Here is a 24263-nt window from a genome sequence, read left to right as displayed (position 1 = left end):
TCACTTTACTTCAATTAGAGGGTAGTATGAAGTTGGTGGTACATGTGCCAGTCTCTGAACAAGTGTGTCCAGAGGCAGTGGAACAACACGTAAATCCAGCATTGAAGTTCGGTCTCTGATCTGTCCAAACACTGTGCCTTCCAGTATCACCAGACTGCCAGAGAGATAAATATGCAATTACTTAAATGAATAAATAAATTAAACATTGCACTTTTACTAGTACATGGTACGAAATAGTGAACATTTCACTTCTATTTTAATATATTTTGTTTCTTCTCTCTTGTTACAGTTCCTGTGCAATTGACAGTGAAACAATTATAGTTGTAAAATTCACTGTGTTTTGACAAGCATGACAGATGGAATTTGCTGCATTAAAGAGACAATCTAGGAGCAAAGCTGAGGGACCTAAAGTATTACAGACAATTTCACTCAGATTAACTGGACTGAGATGTGTGTCCTGGTGTTCCTAATTGCAAACCAAAAAAAAATTTTTTTTGACCATCTTAGTCAACCTGTTTCCTTCTCACTACTTCTGTACCAAAATATATTCAGGAGAAAATATTCAAAGAAAGTCTAAAACTAGCTAACTGTGTTATTGCATGTTTGACAAGAACACACATACAATTTATTGTGCAACCAGATGTGAGCATATGTCGAGCAAATACTACACAAAATACTTGGCATGTACAAACAATATGAGAGAAAAATTAATTTCCATGCATACATTTCAACATACATTTACATCTTCATGACTACTTTGCAATTCACATTTAAGTGCCTGGCAAAGGGTTCGTCGAACCACCTTCACACCATTTAAATATTGTTCCACTCTAACTGTGTGCAGGAAAAATGAACTACGATGTTTGTTCAGGCACCAATGGGAGCAAGAGCTTGAATTTACTGGATCTGTATCCAAATTTTTACATTTTTGAAACACATTTGCTATCACCAGAAAAGGAATTATTGTCACTTTAGACTTGTTTTCTCTTCAGTGTATTTCAATTATTAAATTATGTCAAACAACCCAAATAAAGTAACTTTTAGTTCAACATAATAAAAAAAGAAAAGTAAATTGATGTATTTGTATCTCATCAAACCTACCATGCACACATGCTTCAAATTTGAGTGTACAACTAAAAGTTGGTGTGTTAGATGACACTGTGTGCTGCCAAACACACATTGTGGTAGTACCGAGACATACACACGTGTCTCTCATGTTCAGTTCATGAAGGGAATAATACAGGAAGTGCTCAACAACGATAAAACGTAGTAGATGCTGTCCATTGTCCTATACCTGTCATACATGTAACAAGGTGGCCTGTAATTCTGCAACACTTCTATCAATGAGTGCTCAAGAGTTCAGTAAAATTCTGAAAGAAGACTACATTGAGCAGTTATATGTGGGTGCTTGGAACCACAGAAGGACATCCACTTACTAACAGCTCAAACAGAAGCAAAGGAGAAGAGACGAAACACAAATTTATAAAAGAAAAGAAAAAGAAAAAAAAAGCAGTTGATTAAGTCTTCTGGTTTATCAAAAATTCTTACATAAGAAGCAAGATGACAATCAGGGATAGGAAAAAGTGAAGGCAAAGTATATGGTACTTAAAGAATGGTACTGAAACTCTTTGGGAGAAACACAGAAAGTATCAAAGAATTCAAAAGTAAGTTAAGAAAGTTACTTTCAAACTCCTGAATTACATCATCTCTCACCAACTAAAATCTGGACTTATTATTCCTCCCTAATATAACATGTACATCTTAAACTTGCTTTTTCCTGACTTTTCTGTTTCTTTTTCTCCTTGTGAAGAAATCCCAAAAGCAAGAGATGTTAAAAATTTCAGCTACATATTTTATTCTTGTGTAATTGCTCCTGTCATTCTTGCTTTAGTGATTACCATTTGGATGCAATTCCAATGTCATAAACCTGGTGAATTCTCTCTGTTTTCACTTTTTAAAAAAGTTACGTAAGTTTACTTATCCAAAAAATAAAAATAGGATGTGAAATACCTTGGAAGTGATAGAATTGGAGGTTTTGTACGTATAAGACCCTGCTTTCGCAGTTCTGCCTGTACATCACCGCCTGCCAGTCTCCACAAATGGTACAGCTCTTTTAGGGGCCTTTCCAACAGAGGGTGTGGTCTAGATTGTGGAACAGATTCCGTAACAGATTTCTGTTCAGTATCTTTAAGGTACGGATGGCACATCAGTTGACGAGGCATTGGCCGTTGACTTGTGTATATATTCAGGCATTTGGACAGAAGGTCTAGGAAATCAGCGGGCACTGTCTGGAATAAAGAGCATATGTTTACACATATCAGTCAGTACCTAATCTCAATATTTATGTTCATTTCTATACTATGAAAACATATCATTAGCAATGGGAACTATTTTACAGTATAAGTTTTGACTAAAGGAAAAAAAAATATCAAAAACTAAACAAACTTGATGTAAATTATAAACAATAAATCTCACAAATCAGGAAACTACTTGTATTGGTCTGTGCAGAGTTTGCAGTATTAGGCACTGATGATGATGATGAGTTGGGTTGAGGGGGCGCTCGACATCACAGTCATCAGCGCCCTGATGAAAAGTCAACATGTAATCTCATGGGTGGGGACAAAGGCTGTCACCACATGCAGAGCAGTTTATAACATACTAAAGTCTGCTGCCCTTCCCCACCAGTTTAGGGATGAGGCCTGATAGTTCACAAAATTTCATCACTCTGTTAACACTGGTATCGGTATTTGTGAGGACAGTGGGGAGATCTCCAGCGAGACCAAGGGCTGCCCTATTAGGCACTGAGCAGTTGTGACAAGTACTGTGGTACCAGTGTCACCTTTGAAAATTTTATGAACAACAACTACACAGCATTACTGAGATGGGACATAAGTATTGTTTTAATATTTGCCATTTGTTATTGCTATAACAATAACAGTTGAGAAACTGACCACACACTTTGTTCACAGTGAGTGTTTAAATAAGCACAACTGTGAAAAAAATGGAAACTTGACAGTTTTTTGTTTAACAATTTTTCACAATTTTTGTAAGTTGTTATTTTGTCAATAACAATGACTCAAATCATTTCCTTCAACTTTTGGAAATCAATAAAATTAAAAAAAAAAAAAAAACTCTTTACAACTGGTTTGTAGAATTCCACTGTGAGAAGCTCGATCAAAATTGGCTGCTGTTCCAAACAACATTCTCAAGGCATTTGTCACAGCCATCAAACCGCCACAGAGTATAGTGTGATTCATCACTACATATCACTGATTTACTGTCATCCACTGTTCAGTGGATGACAGTGACTTTACACCACCTTAAGTGTCACTTAGCAATGGCTACACAAATCTGTGGTTTATCAGGAGCTGCTTCACCACTGCAAGCCATTCTTTTTAACTCATTACAAATGTCAGTCATTGTGTTACCTGGACTGCTGTTAAATGGAATTCACTTGAAATCCCTTCACTTATTTCTGTAATACTCCACTTGTCAGTCAGTATATGAGCTCTGTCTGGTTTTGGTTTAGCTGTGGTTGTTCCTATGTGTCTCTACTTCACTATCACATTAGCAATGGACAGAGGTGAACAGCTTTGAGAGGGTCGAAATCTCCCTGATGGACCTGTTACTCAGGTGACATGCACTTTCTAAGTCACTGGGCTCTCCTAACTGACCCAGACTGCTGTTACTGTGTCTCTACTGACAACACAGTACTTCCTCCCTCCTCCTCCCCCCCTCCCCCCTTGTAATCATAGATGCACATCTTGTGAGACCTAGTCATCAATGGAACTGAACAAATTCTGGCTCATTGAAGGAAATTAGACAGGAATTAAATGGGACAGTTACAATTTAATTTTGCAGCTTAACTGAAACAGCCAAATCTGTAACCTGACCTTTCACAGGCATTGCTCATACTGACTTATCTATCCAGGCACGGCTCGCAGCCCACCCTCACAACTTCACTTCTGCCAATATCTCTCTCCTCTGTTTGGCACCCAGTTGTAAATTGGCACCAAGTTTCAAAGCAGCACACACTCCACTGTAGAGCGAAATATTCATTCTGGAAACTATCCCCTATGCAATGACTAAGCTATTTTTCCCAGCAGTTTTAATCTACTGAGGTATGTGGAGAGCTACACAAAGTTTGGAAAGTAGAACAGTGGTACTGGTAGAAATAAAGCTGCTTGGATATGTGCCGCAGCACCAGGCTGCTGGCAGGGCAGCTGTGTGGGACAGCCACCAGAGGCCACCTGCTGTGGGCCATGACTTGTGCACATTGCACAGCATCTGCCACAAGTGCAGTGCAGCAGGCACTTGCCCTCATATTGTGTTCATACTTGTTGTCAGCAACTACATGTATTAGTTGTCGTTGTGGTCTTCAGTCCTGAGACTGGTTTGATGCAGCTCTCCATGCTACTCTATCCTGTGCAAGCTTCTTCATCTCCCAGTACCTACTGCAACCTACATCCTTCTGAATCTGCTTAGTGTATTCATCTCTTGGTCTCCCCCTACGATTTTTACCCTCCACGATGCCCTCCAATACTAAATTGGTGATCCCATGATGCCTCAGAACATATCCTACCAACCGATCCCTTCTCCTAGTCAAGTTGTGCCACAAACTTCTCTTCTCCCCAATCCTATTCAACACCTCCTCATTAGTTATGTGATCTACCCATCTAATCTTCAGCATTCTTCTGTAGCACCACATTTCGAAAGCTTCTGTTCTCTTCTTCTCTAAACTATTTATCATCCATGTTTCACTTCCATACATGGCTACACTCCATACAAATACTTTCAGAAACGACTTCCTGACACTTAAATCTATATTCAATGTTAGCAAATTTCTCTTCTTCAGAAACGCTTTCCTTCCCATTGCCAGTCTACATTTTATATCCTCTCTACTTCGACCATCATCAGTATCAGTATTAGTACCTGGGTAGTTTCTACGTTTGTGCCTATTTTATCAACTGTTGTTCACTTGTATGTGGAAGAAGAATGAAGTTTATTTCATCATGGCCATGCTGTTGTTCATGCCATACAGTATGTCAACTGACGATGAGTGTGGTGTCCACTTCTGCATGCGCAGTCTGTTTCCTTGTTCCTTTGATTCTTCTGTCCATGGAGACGGCAGTGCTTCAATCTCTCTTCAAGCAGCTGTAGGCTTTTAAAGTTGCTCTCATGAACTTATCCGCCATATTGATTATGCAGGCTTCCACGCCATTAGCACAACCACGGCCTTCTCCCCCTTATCACAACGCAGCTGAAGAGTGAGAGGCTTATAAGCAGCGACTACGACAACACTTCCTTCTTTTGGCGTCACTGATGCAAACATGTGTAATGCTTTGTTCCTTTCTTGGATTTCTCCTCGGATCTAACAGCTGTTGGGTCAGTTAGCACTGGTCCATGAACACATGTCACTTTTGTTCAATGTGATGTGCAGGTTGTTGCTAAATCATCACCATAAATGCACATGTGTCATCACAGCAGGAGTAGAGCTCTGTTATTGTCATGAACAGCTCCACCAGTACTACCATGCTTGGGTGGCTGAACTTCACAGCCTCAGTTCCATATGCCAGTTTGTTACAGATTTTCATCATGATTCCTTTGCTGAATCTATGGCCTGTGATGCCATCATTCAGATGGCTCCTAACAAGGGTGTATCAATGTGCCATGCAGTGCAAGAATCCATCTTTGGCAGAAGTGTTAAATACTGCTCAATCTCATGCTGCTGGTGATCAGATTGAGGTTTGGTGTGATACTGCTGCAGCTGCTTCTGTTCCTGGTCATCACACATTTCAATTCCTGGGGGTAGGATGATGTGGCAGCCATTTGCATGCCACACTGGACAGCAATGTGCCCAACAACTAGCACTGGGTGACTTGCAACAACTGTAGGAGAAAAGGACATATAGTATCCGTGTGTCATTCCCAGGGCCCTTCTACGGACATGGACATGGGTTTTAATTCTGTGCCTCCAGTGCTTACGAATCATAACAAACTGTTTACCGGGAGTGCGAGTGATGGACAAAGTGTTCAGCTTATAAGTGAACATGGGTGCAGCAGTGACTGTACTGAACTAATAAACTTATGTGCATCTTACATCTGTAGCTTCGTCTCAGGTTACTTGACATTTGGTGAGTTACAACAAGCAGCATATTCCAATTTTGGGCTAATTTATGGCTGCCAGTATGTATAAATTTGTGGTTCATTCCTCGACTTTTTTGGTAGTGGATGATCTGGTACCGGAAATTTGTTTGGTCTGGATGCTTTCAAGGCTTTTAGTTTTTCCATTTCATATACGATGCACCTCATTCACAACCAGGTCATTATCAGCAGTTAGATTCTCTGAGTTCTCGTCTCTTTTCTCAGATAGGTTAGGTTATGCTATTAATTTTGCAGCACATATTACCCTGCGACCTATGGTGTGGCAGTATCTTTTTCCTATACTTTGTGTGATCAAGTGAAATCACAATGTGATAGGCTGACATCCTTGGGGGGTCTTAAGCCTATTACAATGAGTGATTTTCTACCCCCCTCGTGATTGTTAAAACAATGACTGGTCTCTGAAGCAACTTGAAAGTTTCAGTTAATGCTCAATCTATCACTGACAACTACCCTTTGCCCTGTCTAGGCGAGTAATTGGCTAAACTCACCAATGGTCACTTTTTCTCCAAAACTGATTTACCTGAAGCCTATTTACAGGTTCCACTGGATAAGGGTTCTAACCAGCTCCACGCAATTATCATGCCTCTCAGTTTTTACCAGTATCACTCCCTTTTGTTTGGTGTGGCTAGCACCCTGGTAATTTTTCAGTACTTTTTTGGAACAACTGATGATGTTGGTTCTGGGATGCACCAACTATCTCAATGACATCATCATGAAGGGTGCATCCACGGAATAGCATTTAATTAACTTGCACACCTTTTCATGGTCTTATATACTGCTGGGTTAAAATGCAACTTGGTCAAGTCACTCTCTTCCTGCCATTACTGTGTATTTGGCATTTGACATTCCTCGGTATGGGGTGAAGCATTTACACCAAGTTACTGCGGACACAGCTTACTGTTGCTGCACAAATGTCAAAGAACTCCAAGCATTTTTCAGTAAAATTTTCTGTAACAATGTCAAACAACTCCAAGCATTTTTTGGTAAAATTATTACTCCCACTAATTTATTCTAGGTGCGGCCACATCAGCCCATCCTCTCCCCAAGTTGCTTCACAAGAAAGTTCCTTTTCAGAGGACTTATCAGCCCATCGGCCTATGTTTTGGCCTGGCATTGTACATCTTGTCACGGCCTGCTCTCACTGTGCTACCCAACAGACAGTGCTGTTGGCAATGCTTTCTCTGTGTCCCAGACCACAATGCCCATTGGAATGCATCCACGTTCATTTCATGGGACCCTTCCTAAATTCTTCCTGGCTGTTGATTACCATCGCTTTCTCTAAATTTACATATGTTATCAATCCATTGTCCTCCATCATCAGCTGGGGCTATGATTCAGGGCCTCTCCAAAACTTTTTCTATTAAAGGATTGCCTTATACACTTGTGAGAGGTAATGGTCCACAGTTTTTGTCTCAAGCCTTCCGTGATTTTTTGCACCTACCAAAACATTCACCACACAACTTCTCCTCCATTGACCCCTCCCACCCCCCTCCCAAATCTAACAATGAGACAGTAAGTTTTGTCCATACATTCCATCTTCAAATGAAGAAGTACATTTAACACGGCTCTACAGACAAAGCCTCGACATGCTCCTTGAATTCCTACAGGTTTACACTGGTGGATGTTTGGAGTCTGGCAAAGGTGCTCCAAGATCCAGCCATGTGCCTTCCAGCATATGGTCATACCTACCCCGCAACACCCATCGGTGCCACCGTCATCATGGCTTGCTCCTGACTCTATGGTCCGGGTTTAGGGGTTTGGCTGCTGAACAGAGTGGATTCTAGCCATGGTCCACAACAACTGTAAAGGCTGCTGCTGCCTCATACAGTGCACACCACTGAAGGGCTGGTGGCACACCATCATGACCAGCAGCATCCTCGTGCCACAGTAAGGGCTGCAGGTCCACAGCTGCCCATGCCCTCAGCGTCTGTCCTGGGTTTGCAGGGCATCTCGGCTGTCCTCCTTGCTGATGTCAGCATCTCCTGCTCTCTTCTGGGGTCCTGGGATCCACAGCAACTACCCACGACCCCCACTGCATCCTGTGCCTGATGCTGGGCCTTCCCACGATGGCTTCACCATTGGGTTGGCAGGTGTCTTCAGACACTTCAACACTGGTGTCTGCAGTGCCTCCAACAGAGTTGCGAACACCTTCAACAGCAGCACTATTCAACCACTTTGAGGAACCAGATGTTGAGATGTAACCACCTTCCTTGTCAATGGACCTCTCTTACGGTACCTCACGGGGAAGCAGCTGCTCCGCATGTCTACGCCCATGCTACTTCCACCCTACTCAATGGTTCCAGCCTGAAATTTCCTTCTGCTGCTGCCATCGCTGCAACATTTGCTGCAGAGACAGTGCATGTTTCAGAAATCACTGCAAACACTCACACTGGTGGTGAGCCCTTTTGCCAAGGGGGAGGGGTGCTATAAGCCTGTACACGACACATGGATACATGCCGAGACACTAGGCCACCAGCATGCCACCCTTCAAATATTCCACCAAAGGCATCTGCCTGGGCCAGCCACCAGAGGTTGCCTGCAGTGGGCCACGCGACTTGTGCACATGGCACAGCAGCCGACATGCCATCTACCAGAGCCCTCCTTTTGATAAGTGCTGTACAGCAGGCAGTTGTCCTCATATTGTATTCATACTTAATGCCAGCAACTGCTTGTATCAGTACCAGGATTGCTTCTATATATGTGTCTATGCTCTCAACTGCTGTTTGCTTGCATGTGGAAGAGAAATAAGCTTTGGTTCGTTGTTTCCACGCTGTTGTTTACGTCTTACAGTGAGGGTGGGTCAAGATTCACAGCTAAGGAATCTTAAGAGCATTGACCATGAAAGCTAAGTTCTGCATTCATTACTAATAAGACCATTTTTATTAAATTTCAGCAACTGCTCTATTTGTTAATATGTAAATAACCAGCATGTACGCAAAAACACAAAAATACTATGTTTACAGCCAGTAAACGGATTCATTCCACATCATTTCAACAGAAATTGTCAATTATCTATGGGAAATAGTTAACTTATCGACTACTTCCGTGTGTGTGTGTAGGGGGGGGGGGGGGGGCACGCATGCGCGTATTTTCCTTTCTTTTCTGAAGAAGGTTTTGTCCAAAAGCTCTGTCTGTAACAGTTTTTTAGTTCCTGTGTGTTTAAACTGTGTGAATTCCTATGGGACCAAACTACTGAGGTCATCGGTCCCTAGACTTGCACACTACTTAAACTAACTTATGCTAAGAACAACACACACACCCATGCCCAAGAGAGGACTCGAACCTCCGGCAGGAGGAGCCACACAATCTGTGACATAGCACCAAAGACTGTGTGGCCAATCCGCACGGCTTTAGTTCCAGCCAATCTGCAGCTCAACATATCATCTTTATGGTGAGCAGCAATGTATCCTTTTCATAACTGTAAACTTTTCTAAATTTACGAGATATTTAAGTTTACGAAGTCACACCAACTTGGTATCCTTGGTAGTAGTGCAAAACTTGCTACGGTTTGATTTAATGATCAGCCTCTAATTTAAGATAGCTTGAGAGTGCGTTTTCTACAAGCATTTTCTACACAGATACACATAATACTGTGTATCTGTTTTTCAGTATTCCTTATATTAAACAACTTATATGGGATTCTTCAACTCATAGTAACAAAAGATTAAAATTATTGTTAAAAATATAATGCATTTGAAATATAAAATAGATTACACAAATCTGTGAGAATTTCATGGAATGTATACTCACTAGCAATCAGGCATGGGTAGGCACTAGATGAGGTGTTAACAGCAAGATGCTTCACCGTGAGCTGTCAGAACTGCAGTAACACATCAAGGCACAGATTCTACGAGGATCTATACATCTTACAGTGCTAGCAACAGTTGTTTTTGTGTTTTTGGTGCAGGATTTAGTGATCATATAAAGGGTACTGACAGTTTCCAAAAAAACACTTCATCAAGTTAACATGGTTGTGATCTAGGGGAGTCTCCATTGAGCTACCTGCATGCAACTGAAGAGGGGTGATGTGCAACAATGTCATATTAAAACAGACCTTTTCATCAGGATACTCTCATGTCAGAAAAGGATGTAGACAGTCTGTAAAGAAGTCCACAAAGTGTTTACCTATCGAGCGTCAGTACAGATGGCCGGTGAGGGCTAATTAGAACCATGTGAATGCAGCCCAAGCCGCTATCCTGGATGCAACCTTGTTGACAAGCAGCTTCAGGGGACATATGCCATATTTACAAGCTCATCAGTTCACTACAGTTGAAACTAGGATTCATCAAACAATGCGACATGCCACCATCATTCCCTGGTCCACCGACAAAGTTAACTGGCCCATGCCAGTCGTCGAGCTCTTAAATGTGGTGTCAGTAAAGAGGGGATTTTGGTGTCAGTTGCTGAAGTCTGTGGATGCATTTTTCTCTGTACAGCCCTATAAATTTGGCCCCTGACACTCCACATTCAAATTGGCAGTGAGATGTAGACTGTTGATCACCCCTTGTGGCTCTATGGCGATGACATGACTGCCACTTGTCAAATATTTATACATGTACTGAGTGGCCAAGTTATGGGAGGGGTGTCCCATTTGAAGATGAGTTGTTTACGATGCCAAAATGTTGTGGCTTCTTACAGCATGTTGCCCAAGTATAGACATGATAACTGAAGGAGTCGGCTACTGCGAGATATGTAGTGAACATGGCAGCATGTCACGAATTGACTGACAATGAATGTGCGGTGATAAGTGCAGCAAGATGTGATGGTCAGAACAGTTTAAGATAACATGTGAATTCAAGTTCCAGCGATCATCAGTCTATAGGGTGTATTTTCAATATCGCAGAGACAGTGTTTGCTTATATATAAACTTTGCTGTCACTTAAAAACTATTTACACGTTCTAAAAACTATTTAAATGTTCTTTGTATCATAACCATGAAAGATGACTCTATAAATAAGAATTAAGTACTCCTGGAAATTTATGTTGTTACAAGGTATTGTCTGATGCATGCTGCTAACTGAATTCAAAGGATATTATATGCTAATGGATCTCTCTTTACCAATAGTCTTAAGTACTCATCCAAATTTAATTCATTAATTTTTCTGTGATATTTTCAGATCAAACATTTAATTTTTGCCATCAAATTGAACATCATAGTGTTATCGTCTGACTCGGGGAAGTGTGTTGCTGAATTACTCAGACATGCTGAATTACTCAGACATTCATATTTATCACTCTCTGGTTATTCTATACAAGAAGGACAACAACGTTGATATTAAAAGTTGGTAACTATTGTTGTAGTTCAGCTTTTGCTAAAGTATACAATTATCTCCAGTTTCCTCATAACCTCTGCACTTGGTGTGGCCCTCATCCACAGACATGCACTTTGCTTGATTAATTTATGTTCAACATTACTATACATGCATTTTTACCATTCATAAACATTTCTTAGTAACAAGGCTTCATGTGTTACACAAATGACTACTACAGTATTCAAACCAGTACATCTGCATGAATGGAAAAATACAATTAACATCAGTTTCTAACCTGTTGTAACTGTTCCCAGCAGTTATGCTCTCTTGCTATCTTCTCCACAACACTAGGACAATGCAGCAAACTAAGAACCTTTCTTAGCCACTGAGCCAGGCGTAAACCAGCCCAAAGTGTTTTACCCATAGCTTGTTCAAGTAGTATCATACCTAATGACCAAACATCCACTTTTGGTCCTGACTGTGCACCAAGCAACACTTCTGGAGCCATGTATTTTGGATGGCTGGAATGGTAATTCAAATTATTTCCAGTGTTAGTGGCACAATGAAGCAAAAGATTCTACAATAGATATGTTATTCACTAAACAGCGACTGGCTCAAAAAAAAACAACACACATTTCTAACAGAATTTCTATTCTGAATTTCTTATTTTAAATTCCAGTCACTTTTATGAGACTAATCTATTTTTACAATAAATTACTGTTGTACAATACCTTATGGGTGTCCAACAATAAAAAAGGATAATTATAAATGAATTAAGCCAGAGATGTGGAAGTAAAACAAATGGCTTCACACTTCAAGCAAATTTTGAGAAGCTCATGAAGGCAATGCACCACTTCGAAGATCTCCCTGCATCTTCGAAAATGTATATTGTCTCCTCTTGCACCAATCATGGCATCCAACCTTTCACGTATGTTCCTGATTAATGCTACAATATCCTCTAGATGAATCTCCTCTTTATTCCAGGAGGGTCTCTCAAAGGTCCAGTAGGGCCTCTAAATACTGCTGATGTGCCCTTAAATCCACCTGTTTCCATACATGTTCAACAGGACATAGTACAAATCTCCACTTCACCCAACAACTCTTGCACAATTCGAGATTACAGAAGTGTCCAATTCCATCCGTATGCTTTGACCCACGACGTCATCAATATGGCGTCCATGATGTCACTACATACACACAGCAAAATACACAAAAATACTTATATATAAATCAATAACATCTCGCTCCAAAAATACAATCAAACTAATGGGACAACTGCGGGAAATTGGGGGTTTAGGGAGAGGACAAGCTAAATATAACAGTAAAAAAACATACCATGATCCCAAAACACACAACAAAATACAAGGTCCGGCAGAAAAACCTCCCCTTTAAGGAAAGCTAATAAAAACAAAACCAAATAAGGTAGAACAATTTTATTTATACTAAATAAAAGTACATATTATGCCATTTTAGAAAATACTCTTATGGTCTTACTTTTTAAATAAAACATCCCTTAAATGGCTTCCTGCACTGTCGACACACTGATTGAGTCTTTCCCTGAAGTTATTCATTACTCTTTGAGTCATTTCAGGTGGAATAGCTTCAACCTCTTGTGTAATTGCTTCTTTCAGGGCTCATAAAGATTGTGGGCGTTGTTCATAAACTTTTGCTTTTAAATAGCCCCAAAGAAAGAAATCACAGGGCGTTAAGTCCGGCAATCGTGGGGGTCAGCCAATGTCTCCACGCAACGAGATCACATGTCCAGGAAACATTTCCTTCACCAATGCCAGTGACTGCCGCGCTGTGTGGGCTGTAGCACCATCTTGCTGGAACCACACGTTCTCTATTTCACCAAAAAGCTCCCTTAGTTGCGGTTGGAGAAAAGTCGCGAAGCATGGCACAATAGCGTTCACTGTTGACGGTTAAATTCCTGTCACTTTCTTCGAAAAAGTAAGGACTGATCACTCCGGAATTGTAAACAGCACACCATACTGTTACTTTAGGGCTATGAAGTGGTCGTTGATGAAGTTCTTGGGGATTGTGTTCACACCAGTACCTGCAATTTTGGCTGTTCACTGTTCCGGCAAGGTGAAAGTGTGCTTCATCAGAAAAAATCACAATATCGTTGGGACGAATGTTCTGAAGAAGGTCTTGGCACAAACTTACACGGACACCACAGTCTCGTTCACTCAGTTCCTGCGTAGTTACAATTTTGTAAGGATGCATTTTAAGATCTCGATGCAAGATTCTTCTCACACTTCGATCAGATATCCGTAATGCTGCCGCATGCTTTTTAGCGGATCGTCGAGGAGATTGTTGAACTGAAGCTCTAACTGCATCAACATTTCCGGGGCCTGTTGCAGTCCGTGGTCGTCCAGGTGGTTTCCTTTTTAATGCGGAACCTGTCTCACGAAAGTTAGCAACCCAAGAATAAATTGTTTTCTTATCGGGAACAGGGTCCCGTCGTCCGAGCGCAAAGCGAACGCGAAAAGCACGTTGAGTATTAATAGGCGATTCGCCATTGCGAATAAAATCTTCCACTACGAAGGCACGATGTTCACCAGACCACGCCATGGCGTACACTGAAAACGGCACGTAGGCAGCTACTTAACGACGCGCCCTCCACCACTCTGCTCCTTCTACTGTCCGCTGCACGTTACTTTGTAATCGGGGAGTTTTTTATGCCGGACCTTGTAGTTACAAAATCTACAGGAATCTGACACTTCCCTTGACGTATACAGGGTGTTACAAAAAGGAACGGCCAAACTTTCAGGAAACATTTCTCACACACAAATAAAGAAAAGATGTTATGTGGACATGTGTCCAGAAACGCTTAATTTCCATGTTAGAGCTCATTTTAGTTTCGTCAGTATGTACTGTACTTCCTTGATTCACCGCCAGTTGGCCCAATTGAAGGAAGGTAATGTTGACTTCGGTGCTTGTGTTGACATGCAACTCATTGCTCTACAGTACTAGCATCAATCACATCAGTACGTAGCATCAACAGGTTAGTGTTCATCACGAACACTGTTTGCAGTCAGTGCAATGTTTACAAATGCGGAGTTGGCAGATGCTCATTTGATGTATGGATTAGCACGGGGCAATAGCCGTGGCGCGGTACGTTTGTATCGAGACAGATTTCCAGAACGAAGGTGTCCCGACAGGAAGACGTTCGAAGCAATTGATCGGCGTCTTAGGGAGCACGGAACATTCAAGCCTATGACTCGCGACTGGGGAAGACCTTGCACGACGAGGACACCTGCAATGGACGAGGCAATTCTTTGTGCAATTGATGATAACCCTACTGTCAGCATCAGAGACGTTGCTGCTGTACAAGGTAACATTGACCACGTCAATGTATGGAGAGTGCTATGGGAGAACCAGTTGTTTCCGTACCATGTACAGCATATGCAGGCACTATCAGCAGCTGATTGGCCTCCACGGGTACACTTCTGCGAATGGTTCATCCAACAATGTGTCAATCCTAATTTCAGTGCAAATGTTCTCTTTACGGATGAGGCTTCATTCCAACGTGATCAAATTGTAAATTTTCACAATCAACATGTGTGGGCTGATGAGAATCCGCACGCAATTGTGCAATCACGTCATCAACACAGATTTTCTGTGAATGTTTGGGCAGGCATTGTTGGTGATGTCTTGATTGGGCCCCATGTTCTTCCACCTACACTCAATGGAGCACGTTATCATGATTTTATAGAGGATACTCTACCTGTGCTGCTAGAACATGTGCCTTTACAAGTACAACACAACATGTGGTTCATGCACAATGGAGCTCCTGCACATTCCAGTCGAAGTGCTCATATGCTTCTCAACAACAGATTCGGCGACCGATGGATTGGTAGAGGCGGACCAATTCCATGGCCTCAACGCTCTCCTGACCTCAACCCTCTTGACTTTCATTTATAGGGGCATTTGAAAGCTCTTGTCTACGCAACCCCGGTACCAAATGTAGAGACTCTTTGTGCTCGTACTGTGGACAGCTGTGATACAATACGCCATTCTCCAGGGCTGCATCAGCGCATCAGGGATTCCATGTGACGGAGGGTGGATGCATGTATCCTCACTAACAAAAGACATTTTGAACATTTCCTGTAACAAAGTGTTTGAAGTCACGCTGGTAAGTTCTGTTGCTGTGTGTTTCCATTCCATGATTAATGTGATTTGAAGAGAAGTAATAAAATGAGCTATAACACGGAAAGTAAGAGTTTCCGGACACATGTCCACATCACACATTTTCTTTCGTTGTGTGTGAGGAATGTTTCCTGAAAGTTTGGCCGTACCTTTTTGTAACACCCTGTATAGGTCAACCGCAGCTGACAATACCAAAACACCAATGCAAGCAGCAAAACCTACGGACCCCAGCCACGATATTCCCTGGTGAAACACAGTCAAGCTGCATAACACTTTATGGTGGATTCTTGACATGTAGCATGTCATCTGGATTGAAGATGGCTTCTTGTTGTTTTCTATGGATAGTTCTCCCACAGGTGAGTCCCTCAAACTTGATGGAGCAGATTTCATGTTTCAACAGAAGTGGTGTGATGGTTGCAGAGAAACTGAAGTTGTAAGAAGTGACCATCTCTTGCCGATACTGCTTGTCTTAGTTCCGACAGTGATTTCCTAGCATAACTTCCAGTTTCCCTGTTCTCTTACAGTTCTGGAAATTGTGGAAGGTGTAGTTCTCAACACATCTCCACCATAACACATGCTGCAACCAACTTCCACTAAAGCAACAGCACATGTAGTTTATTCAGGGCTTAAGAGAATACTCACTCCAGAAATCTGATTCTAATACTCACAGAAGGATCCTAAAGACACACAACTGAAAAAGAAACAATACAAGGTGGAACAATAAATGCTGTAAGAGTCAGAAGCATTGCCTCATATTCAGTAAATCTGTTATTAAGGTTTTGTGGGAAAAACAATTGAGGCTGGTGCAATAAACATAACATACCACACATAAAAATATGGAACAAGGTACTTCACTTTGACTGAATAGATAATTACACATTATTTATTATGTGGTGCATTTTTCATGCCAGTCTGTGTATTAGTAACCCAATTACAAAGTGAGTTTGGTTGCTTTCTGAATTAATATTTCAACCTTTTAGCTTACTGTCACACACAACATGGTTACCTAATTGTATCTGCAGTTAAATATACATAATGTTCAACAGAACACAATTACTACTTGGTTTTACATATAAAGAGCAACATTCAGTAAAATACAGTATTTTATGAATGTCAGATCACACTTGCAGTCTCCATCAAGTATCTGAATATTCACATAACATACTGCACACACAGATAATGAGACATCCACCACAGTATTCATGGATATATAGCTTCTTGACTGCTCATCTTCACGTATGATCAGTACGATGGTCTTGGCATAGTAAATCTTCCATATAGCCCTCTTCAACTATCTGCATATAGCCCTCTTCACTATCTGAACTACCTTAATCCCTTCTCTGCCGAACACCACTCAAAATTTTCAAAATTTATTTTTGACTGCTGCTTTTTTCATTTTTGAGTCCCTGTTTGACCACAGTTTCTTTTCTGACAGGTACCACAATAGACCAATGTTAATTCTACTTAGCACACTAATAGTCATCTACTAATATGTGTCTGCTCAATTTGATCAAGCAAGGTGGCACAGTTGTCTTGCATGTCAGAGAACAACAGATCAAATCTCTGTTCGGTCATCCTGATTTAGGTTTTGTGTGAGTTCACTAAATTGCTCCAGTAAATGCCAGGATGATTTCTTTAAGAAAGGCATGGCCAATTTTCTATTTGTCCTTTCATAATCCAAGTATATGTGCTGCTTAGCAAAACCACAGTCAGCCGGTGTTAAACTCTACCCTTCCTTTCTTGTTTTGCTCATTTTGCATTACAGCAATTCTGCAAGTGGGCAAAACTTGCTCTCGAGGAGTTATAACAACATTCTCAGCACCATCGTATCCCACTCTCACTTGAGCATACCATTAACCACCAAAGAATTCATTACCCCCACTTAACTTCTCATAGCTCTAAAAACTTGCATAGCTAATCCACTTCACCTCCTGAAATAGTTACAACCTAGTTCTCATCGCATTAATCACACTATTCCCAAGCATCATCCCCAGAATCCTAACCTGGTTGTAAACCTGTACTCTCATAATATTGTATATGATAGTCACAGTCCTTTTGTAAGGCCTCACTTTCAGTCCATATCGAGTCTTATCTTATTGGACATGTCGAACACCTGCTTTCTTTTAAGCAACCCTTCTTTGGAAACATTTCTTCACCAATAATTCAACTGACCACAATTATGTAGAAGCAGACAGTGGATCTTCTTTCATTCTGCTCCAACTTCCCTCCAATCTACAGCTGCTTCAATGCCTATGCCATTTGGATCCTCCGCATTAGAATTTGATCCTAAAAACTGCAGGTGGGAACTCAATTTTCAGAGCACAGCCTCCATGCACACAATCTATCTGGTCTAATCTGCCTGATGTTATATCTCAACACATGCTGCAATATGAAAATAATTTTAGCATGATAACAAAGAACTGTGATTGGTAGCAGTCTCTATAAAACACACACAAAACCTGCTGATAAAAAGTAATCTCAGAGTTCTTTTGCAAACTCATGGAATCTCTATATGACAGTTTCCCAAGAAAATACCACTGTTGGGCATAAAATAGCCACACAATTGTTGTTCTATACAACATATGACTCAAATTTTTATAACACTACTCACCCTATGGGAAATGAAACATCAGTTCCTTCTCCAGTCATGTAATAAAGTCCATAATTGAAGAGCTTCACATCTCCTTTATCATCAACTAATATGTTTTCTGGACAAAGACTTCGATGGACAATCCGCAAAGTATTCAGGTGATTTAAAGCATCAACTATTTGCATAGTAAATTTCTGTAATGCATTGAGTGGGAGAAACTGTCCACTTAAAGGTTTGGGATGATACTGACACACCACCATCGTCCTCTCTGTCAACAAGTATTGATTAATGCCAATGTTAGAAAAACAGAATTGTAACTATACATAGAATTTCTTAGAAACATAATTTAATGTTGCAGCAATTTTACTTTAATCATATATTAAACATTATTCTTTGACATATGAGATTAATTATAATCTGTTAATTTATGCATAGCCCACTTGCAAATAAAGTTAACATTACGTTAAGTGAATAGCTCTCACTAACTGAAACATGAATAACTTTTAGTAACCGAAGTACCTAACCTTATAAACATTATCTTTTAGTAAACAAATTTATACACAAATAATCTTAACTAAAATATCAGTATCTTTTTCACTGTTGTGTTACAGTTTCAATGAGACATGATACAGCTCACTTTCGGCAATGCGGCAGTGTTTAGGCTACTATTACAACATAACTATTGTAAAAGAACAGGTAATGTAAAATCTTCAGGGTAATTTGGAAGTTGCATTGAAATAATTAGAACATAAAAGTGTTCTAATTGCAACTACTGTGTTGGTGCAAGATCATGTATCAGCATTAACATCATATTTAAAGTATTGTGGTAAGGTTCACTGGGTGTCTGAAGACTGAATCTTCCACTCCCTATCAAAGTGGGCAACTGTTCTGAAACTTCCTGACAGTGTAAAGGACTGTGCTTGGTGAGACCCTTGCCTGAATAGGCAATCACTTTACCCGACAAGCAATCCCAATAGATCAGCTAAAAGTACAAAATGTGATTGCACCTTCATGTAATAACAGAGCTTCTAAGATTAGCCAACGTCATGAATCCCTTAAGACAGAGATTCTACTCTGAAATCACATTAAGCTCCACTAAACTTACTTTAAATATCAATGACAGATTTTTACGAATAAAAAATTAGAAATGTATTAGACTACCTGATTATCTAGTAATAAGCAGTGTCCCCAAGCAAATATTACGCAAACATTAGCAGATGAATGGTATGAAAAACCATTAGACTCTTTCAAAGAGAGAGCTATTTAGCTAACTGTAACCCATATTAGTCCTACCTAATTCTATGACAAAATATATTAGCACAGGTTAGTGAAATTAGTGCTAATGAACATGAATGACAGTTAACCTGCAATAGCAATAGTTTCTGACAAGCACTTATCCTTGTTAACTTACACTTTAATTCAAAATTTTGGAAGGTCCTTCTTTGTAATGAAATCTAAAGAGCATTAAATATGAACTGCTAAATGAATCTGTTCACAGCATTTATCATGTTGAAAGTAATATGGAGTCTTTCATCCCAGACCCAATTAATGAACAGCAACAAGTCAATATAATTGTCTAATTCAATCTACTGTCCCTTGTTCTTTAAGGGTGGCTTGACATAGTTTTCTATGCTAATCAATCCTGCACAAGTCTCTCTAACTCTGCATAACTACTGCAACCTACATCTATTTGAGCCTCCTCACTGTATTCAAGTGTAAGTCTCCCTCAACAATTTTCACCCCCTCCCTCCCCATATTCCCTTCATTACCAAACTGAATTTCCTTGATACTTCAGTGTGTGCCTTCTTTTAAACGGGTTGCACCATACATTTCTTTTTTTCCCCAATTTAATTCAGTACCTTCTCATTAGTTACTACCCATCTAATCTTCAGCACTCTTCTGTATTACTGTATTTCAAAAGCGTCTATTCTTTTCCTGTCTAGTGGTTACCCCCCTCAATTTACTTCCACATAAGACTACATTCCACCAATACCTTCATAAAGGACTTCTTCATGCTAAAATTAAATTTGAATTAAACAAACTTCTTCAGAATACTTTTCTAACTATTGACATTATGTTTTTTACATCCTCCTACTTCATGCATCACCAGTTATTTTGCTCCCCAAACAGAAAAATTCTCATCCTACTTTTGGTATCTCATTTTCTAATCCAAGTCCCTCACCACCACCTGATTTACATTGACTGCACTCACTTGCCCATGATTTACTTTAGTTCATAGTTATAAACTCTTTTCAAGACCCTACCCATTCCATTCAATTACACTTCCCAGTCCTTTCCCATCTCTCACTAAATTATGTTATCGACGAGCCTAAAAGATTTTATTTCTCCTCTCTGAACCATAATTCACTTTCTAAATTTCTCCTTGGTAAGCTTCACATGCGTGTGGAACGATTTGAAGTGGAATGATCATATAAAATTAATTGTTGGTAAGGCGGGTGCCAGGTTGAGATTTATTGGGAGAGTCCTTAGAAAATGTAGTCCATCAACAAAGGAGGTGGCTTCCAAAACACTCGTTCGACAAATACCTGAGTATTGCTCATCGGTGTGGGATCCGTACCAGATCAGGTTGACGGAGGAGATAGAGAAGATCCAAAGAAGAGCGGCGCGTTTCGTCACAGGGTTATTTGGTAACCGTGATAGCGTTATGGAGATGTTTAGCAAACTCAAGTGGCAGACTCTGCAAGAGAGGCGCTCTGCATTGCGGTGTAGCTTGCTTGCCAGGTTTCGAGAGGGTGCATTTCTGGATGAGGTATCGAATATATTGCTTCCCCCTACTTATACCTCCCGAGGAGATCACGAACGTAAAATTAGAGAGATTCGAGCGTGTATGGAGGCTTTCAGACAGTCGTTCTTCCCGCGAACCATACGCGACTGGAACAGAAAAGGGAGGTAATGACTGTGGCACATAAAGTGCCCTCCGCCACACACCGTTGGGTGGCTTGCGGAGTATAAATGTAGATGTAGATGTAGACACGTTTGCTTAATCTTCAAACTGAATAACACTGATAACAGTCTACAACCCTGTCTTCCTGTCTTCTCTAACACTGTTTCCCTTTCATGTCCTTTGACTCTCATAATTGCAGTCTTTTTTCTGTTCAAGTTGCACATGATCTTTTGCTCCCTGTATTTTATACCTGTAAACTCCAAAATCTGAAAGAGTGTAGCCTATTCCAGACAATTTTTTCAAAAGCTTTTCTAATTCTACATATGACATAAATGTGTCTTTGCGCTCTATCTCTTTCTTTTAATGCATCTTTAAGGTCATTCATAAGGTGAGTATTCTCTTACATGTTCCTACATTTTCCCTGAACTCACACACATTCCCCCAGAGATCAATCTCTACCATTTTTTTCCATTCTTCAGTGAATAATTTGTTTCAGAATTTTGCAACCATGACTTATTAATCTGAACTCTCAATAATATTCATACCTGTCAGCACCTGCTTCCAAAGCAGTTTCATTACAAACAACATATAGAAGAAAATACCTTTAGTTGTTTCATTTATCTGTGCTGATGTGAGAAAATGGCATTTTAACAAAAAATTAAAAATTTATGGTGCTGTTGCCCTTTGTGTTGACCACATTTATTTTAACAATATTATGAGAAGAACAGGTGCCATTCACCATATAGCAGAGATGTTGAGTCACAGACAGGCACACAAAATGACTATCAAGCAAAGCTTTTGCCAAACATGCCTTCATCAGAATTAGAAAAAACCACACACACACACACACACACACACACTGCGACTCAGCATCTCTGCTATATGGTGAATAGAAACCATTCTTTTCAAACAATGGAAAATCCAGGGTGGAATGTAACAATGTTGTAAAAGGAAAGTTGCTACTCACGATATAAGGGAGATGCTGGGTCGCAGATAGATTATTGTTGATGAAGGCCTTAATGGTCGAAAGCTTTAATTGTGAGACACTTTTTGTTGTGACTGTTTGTGACTCGGCTACCCTTTTCATAATACTGTCACTACTGCACCCTGTATTTTCAACTGTTTGATTTTTCTACACTTATTTTAGGTATTTTTACTAATTACTGGTGCCTTTCCCACAGTTACTCCATGTCTTTTGGACATATCGACCCTTAGTACCAACACATTTAGTACTCTGCTATTCACAAAAAAAGCACTGTTCCTCATTCATAAAGACCACAAAGTTAGTTTCCTGTTCCATGGATCACTCTACATGATAAATTATAATGGTGTGAAACAAGTCACTTTACATTCACAATGCAAATTAATTTGTAATTTTTTAAAGAAACATACAGAGCTGAGTTGGTAATTTCTAGCAACCACTTTTTACACATTGCAATTGGAACTACACTTCTACAGAATAGAAGGTTTTGTCATGGAGGAACTTTTTCAGTTTCTTTTCAGATTATTTGACTTTGCTGTTTGTTTGTCATTTTATATCCTTAGGTAACTGATAAAAAATTTCTGTTGCAGTATTGTGGACCTCTTTCTGGGCTAAAGACAACTGTAATGTCGAATAGTGATTATCAATTTTCCTTCAGATATTGTAATTATGCACAGTATCATTCCTTTTGAACCACAGTGCATTATTTACAACAAAGTTCATGAGGGCATAAATATTATGTAAAGCAATAGCCAGAATGCCCAACTCAACAAGATTTCTACAAAATGCTCATGGGTGAGCACCATGTGTTATTTTTACAGAAGGTTTATAAGCTATTTACTCACTTTCTTTCTTAAATATGAGTAAACCAGGGCATTATTTAATGTGACATTGTTGAAAAAATGCAAATATGTCTAATTACTTGACTGTCTCTCCCCATTCTCATCATTACATTACATTAATACTTGTTCCATAGATCATGAATACGACATTTCGTAATGTGGAACTTGTCTGTTTAACATAAGTTTCCATAACTTTTTTAAGAATTACTACTTCATATCTAAAAATTCAGCTATTGTGTAGGAGTTGTCATGTAGAAATTCTTTTTATTTTTTTAAAATAATGGTTGGTATCTGTGAGACTTTTAAGTTTTAATGCTCTTTGGCAAATGACAAAAGATTTTTGTGGCAGCATAATTCATCCCCTTCTGTGCCTGTGTGTGTGTGTGTGTGTAACTGTTTCACCAGATCATGTGTTTCTTACAATTCAATTTCTCATCAATGCACACACCCAGAAATTTTGAATACTCTACCTTAGCAACAGATTTGTGTTCAAAGCTTATATCAACGGTGTTACACCATTTACTGTACAAAATTGTAAATACTGCATTTTGTCAAAATTAAGTCAACCCATTTGCAGAAAAGCAGATAATACTCATATTGTGAAAGACATTATTTACAATTTCCTCAGCTAATTCTTGTTTATTAAGTGTGATTACTAGACCTGTATCATCTGCATGAATAACTATCTCTGGATCTTCATGAATGTACAGAGGCAAGTCATTATTATGATTACAAGCTTTTGTGCAATGAATACTATTTATCTTAATGAAGAATTACCCAAAAATATGATGCCATATGAAAACGGTGAATGAAAACAAACACTGAACCCTAGGGGCACTGTTCTTGATACCTCCTCAGAGGACACTGCTGATTTTTGCAGCCTATCTGTACTACTAATTTGAACCTTCTGCATTCTTCCAGTAATATGAATTAAACAATTTTTGCTGTTTCACTCACATCACAAAACTTATACTTATCTAGAAGAATTTCACAATTCAAACAGTCAAAAGTCTTGGAGGGATCACACAAAAATCCCAATGGGTGGTGTTCAGTTATTCAGAGCATGTAATATTTGATCAATGAAAGGACAGAGAGCATTTTCTGCTGAAAAGCCTTCCTGAAAACCAAACTGAGATTTTTTCAGTACTTAATTTTTACAATATGTGAAGCTACTCTTGACACATTACTTTTTAAGAATTTTGCATAAAGCTGTCAAAAGTGAGACAGGGCAGCAGTTGTTAGCATCAGACCTATCCCCCCCTCATTTATGCAATGGTTTAACAATAGCATATCTCAGTCCATCCTGAACAATGTCCTGTTTCAGTGAGCTACAATATATGTGACTGGGAAAAAGCTTTTAGTACTCTGTAGGAAAT

The 24263-nt window shown here is 39.8% G+C and overlaps 1 protein-coding gene across 2 annotated transcripts in view; it reads right to left on the bottom strand.

Annotated features, from left to right (window-relative positions):
- Window positions 1-24263, bottom strand: part of LOC126199082 (TBC domain-containing protein kinase-like protein) — a 74191-nt gene that overhangs the window by 40912 nt on the left and 9016 nt on the right. For both annotated transcript variants that reach the window (XM_049935819.1, XM_049935821.1), the window contains exons 3-6: window positions 18180-18426; window positions 11712-11937; window positions 2011-2288; window positions 5-154 (exon numbers count right to left, since the gene is read on the bottom strand). In XM_049935819.1, the coding sequence (XP_049791776.1) occupies window positions 5-154; window positions 2011-2288; window positions 11712-11937; window positions 18180-18426 (901 nt within the window). The remainder of the gene's footprint in view (window positions 1-4; window positions 155-2010; window positions 2289-11711; window positions 11938-18179; window positions 18427-24263) is intronic.

This window comes from Schistocerca nitens, chromosome 8 (genome assembly GCF_023898315.1).
Source record: "Schistocerca nitens isolate TAMUIC-IGC-003100 chromosome 8, iqSchNite1.1, whole genome shotgun sequence".
Taxonomy (NCBI): domain Eukaryota; kingdom Metazoa; phylum Arthropoda; class Insecta; order Orthoptera; family Acrididae; genus Schistocerca; species Schistocerca nitens.
Note: the sequence above shows the minus strand (reverse complement) of the source record. Positions and strands in the feature narration are given on the sequence as shown.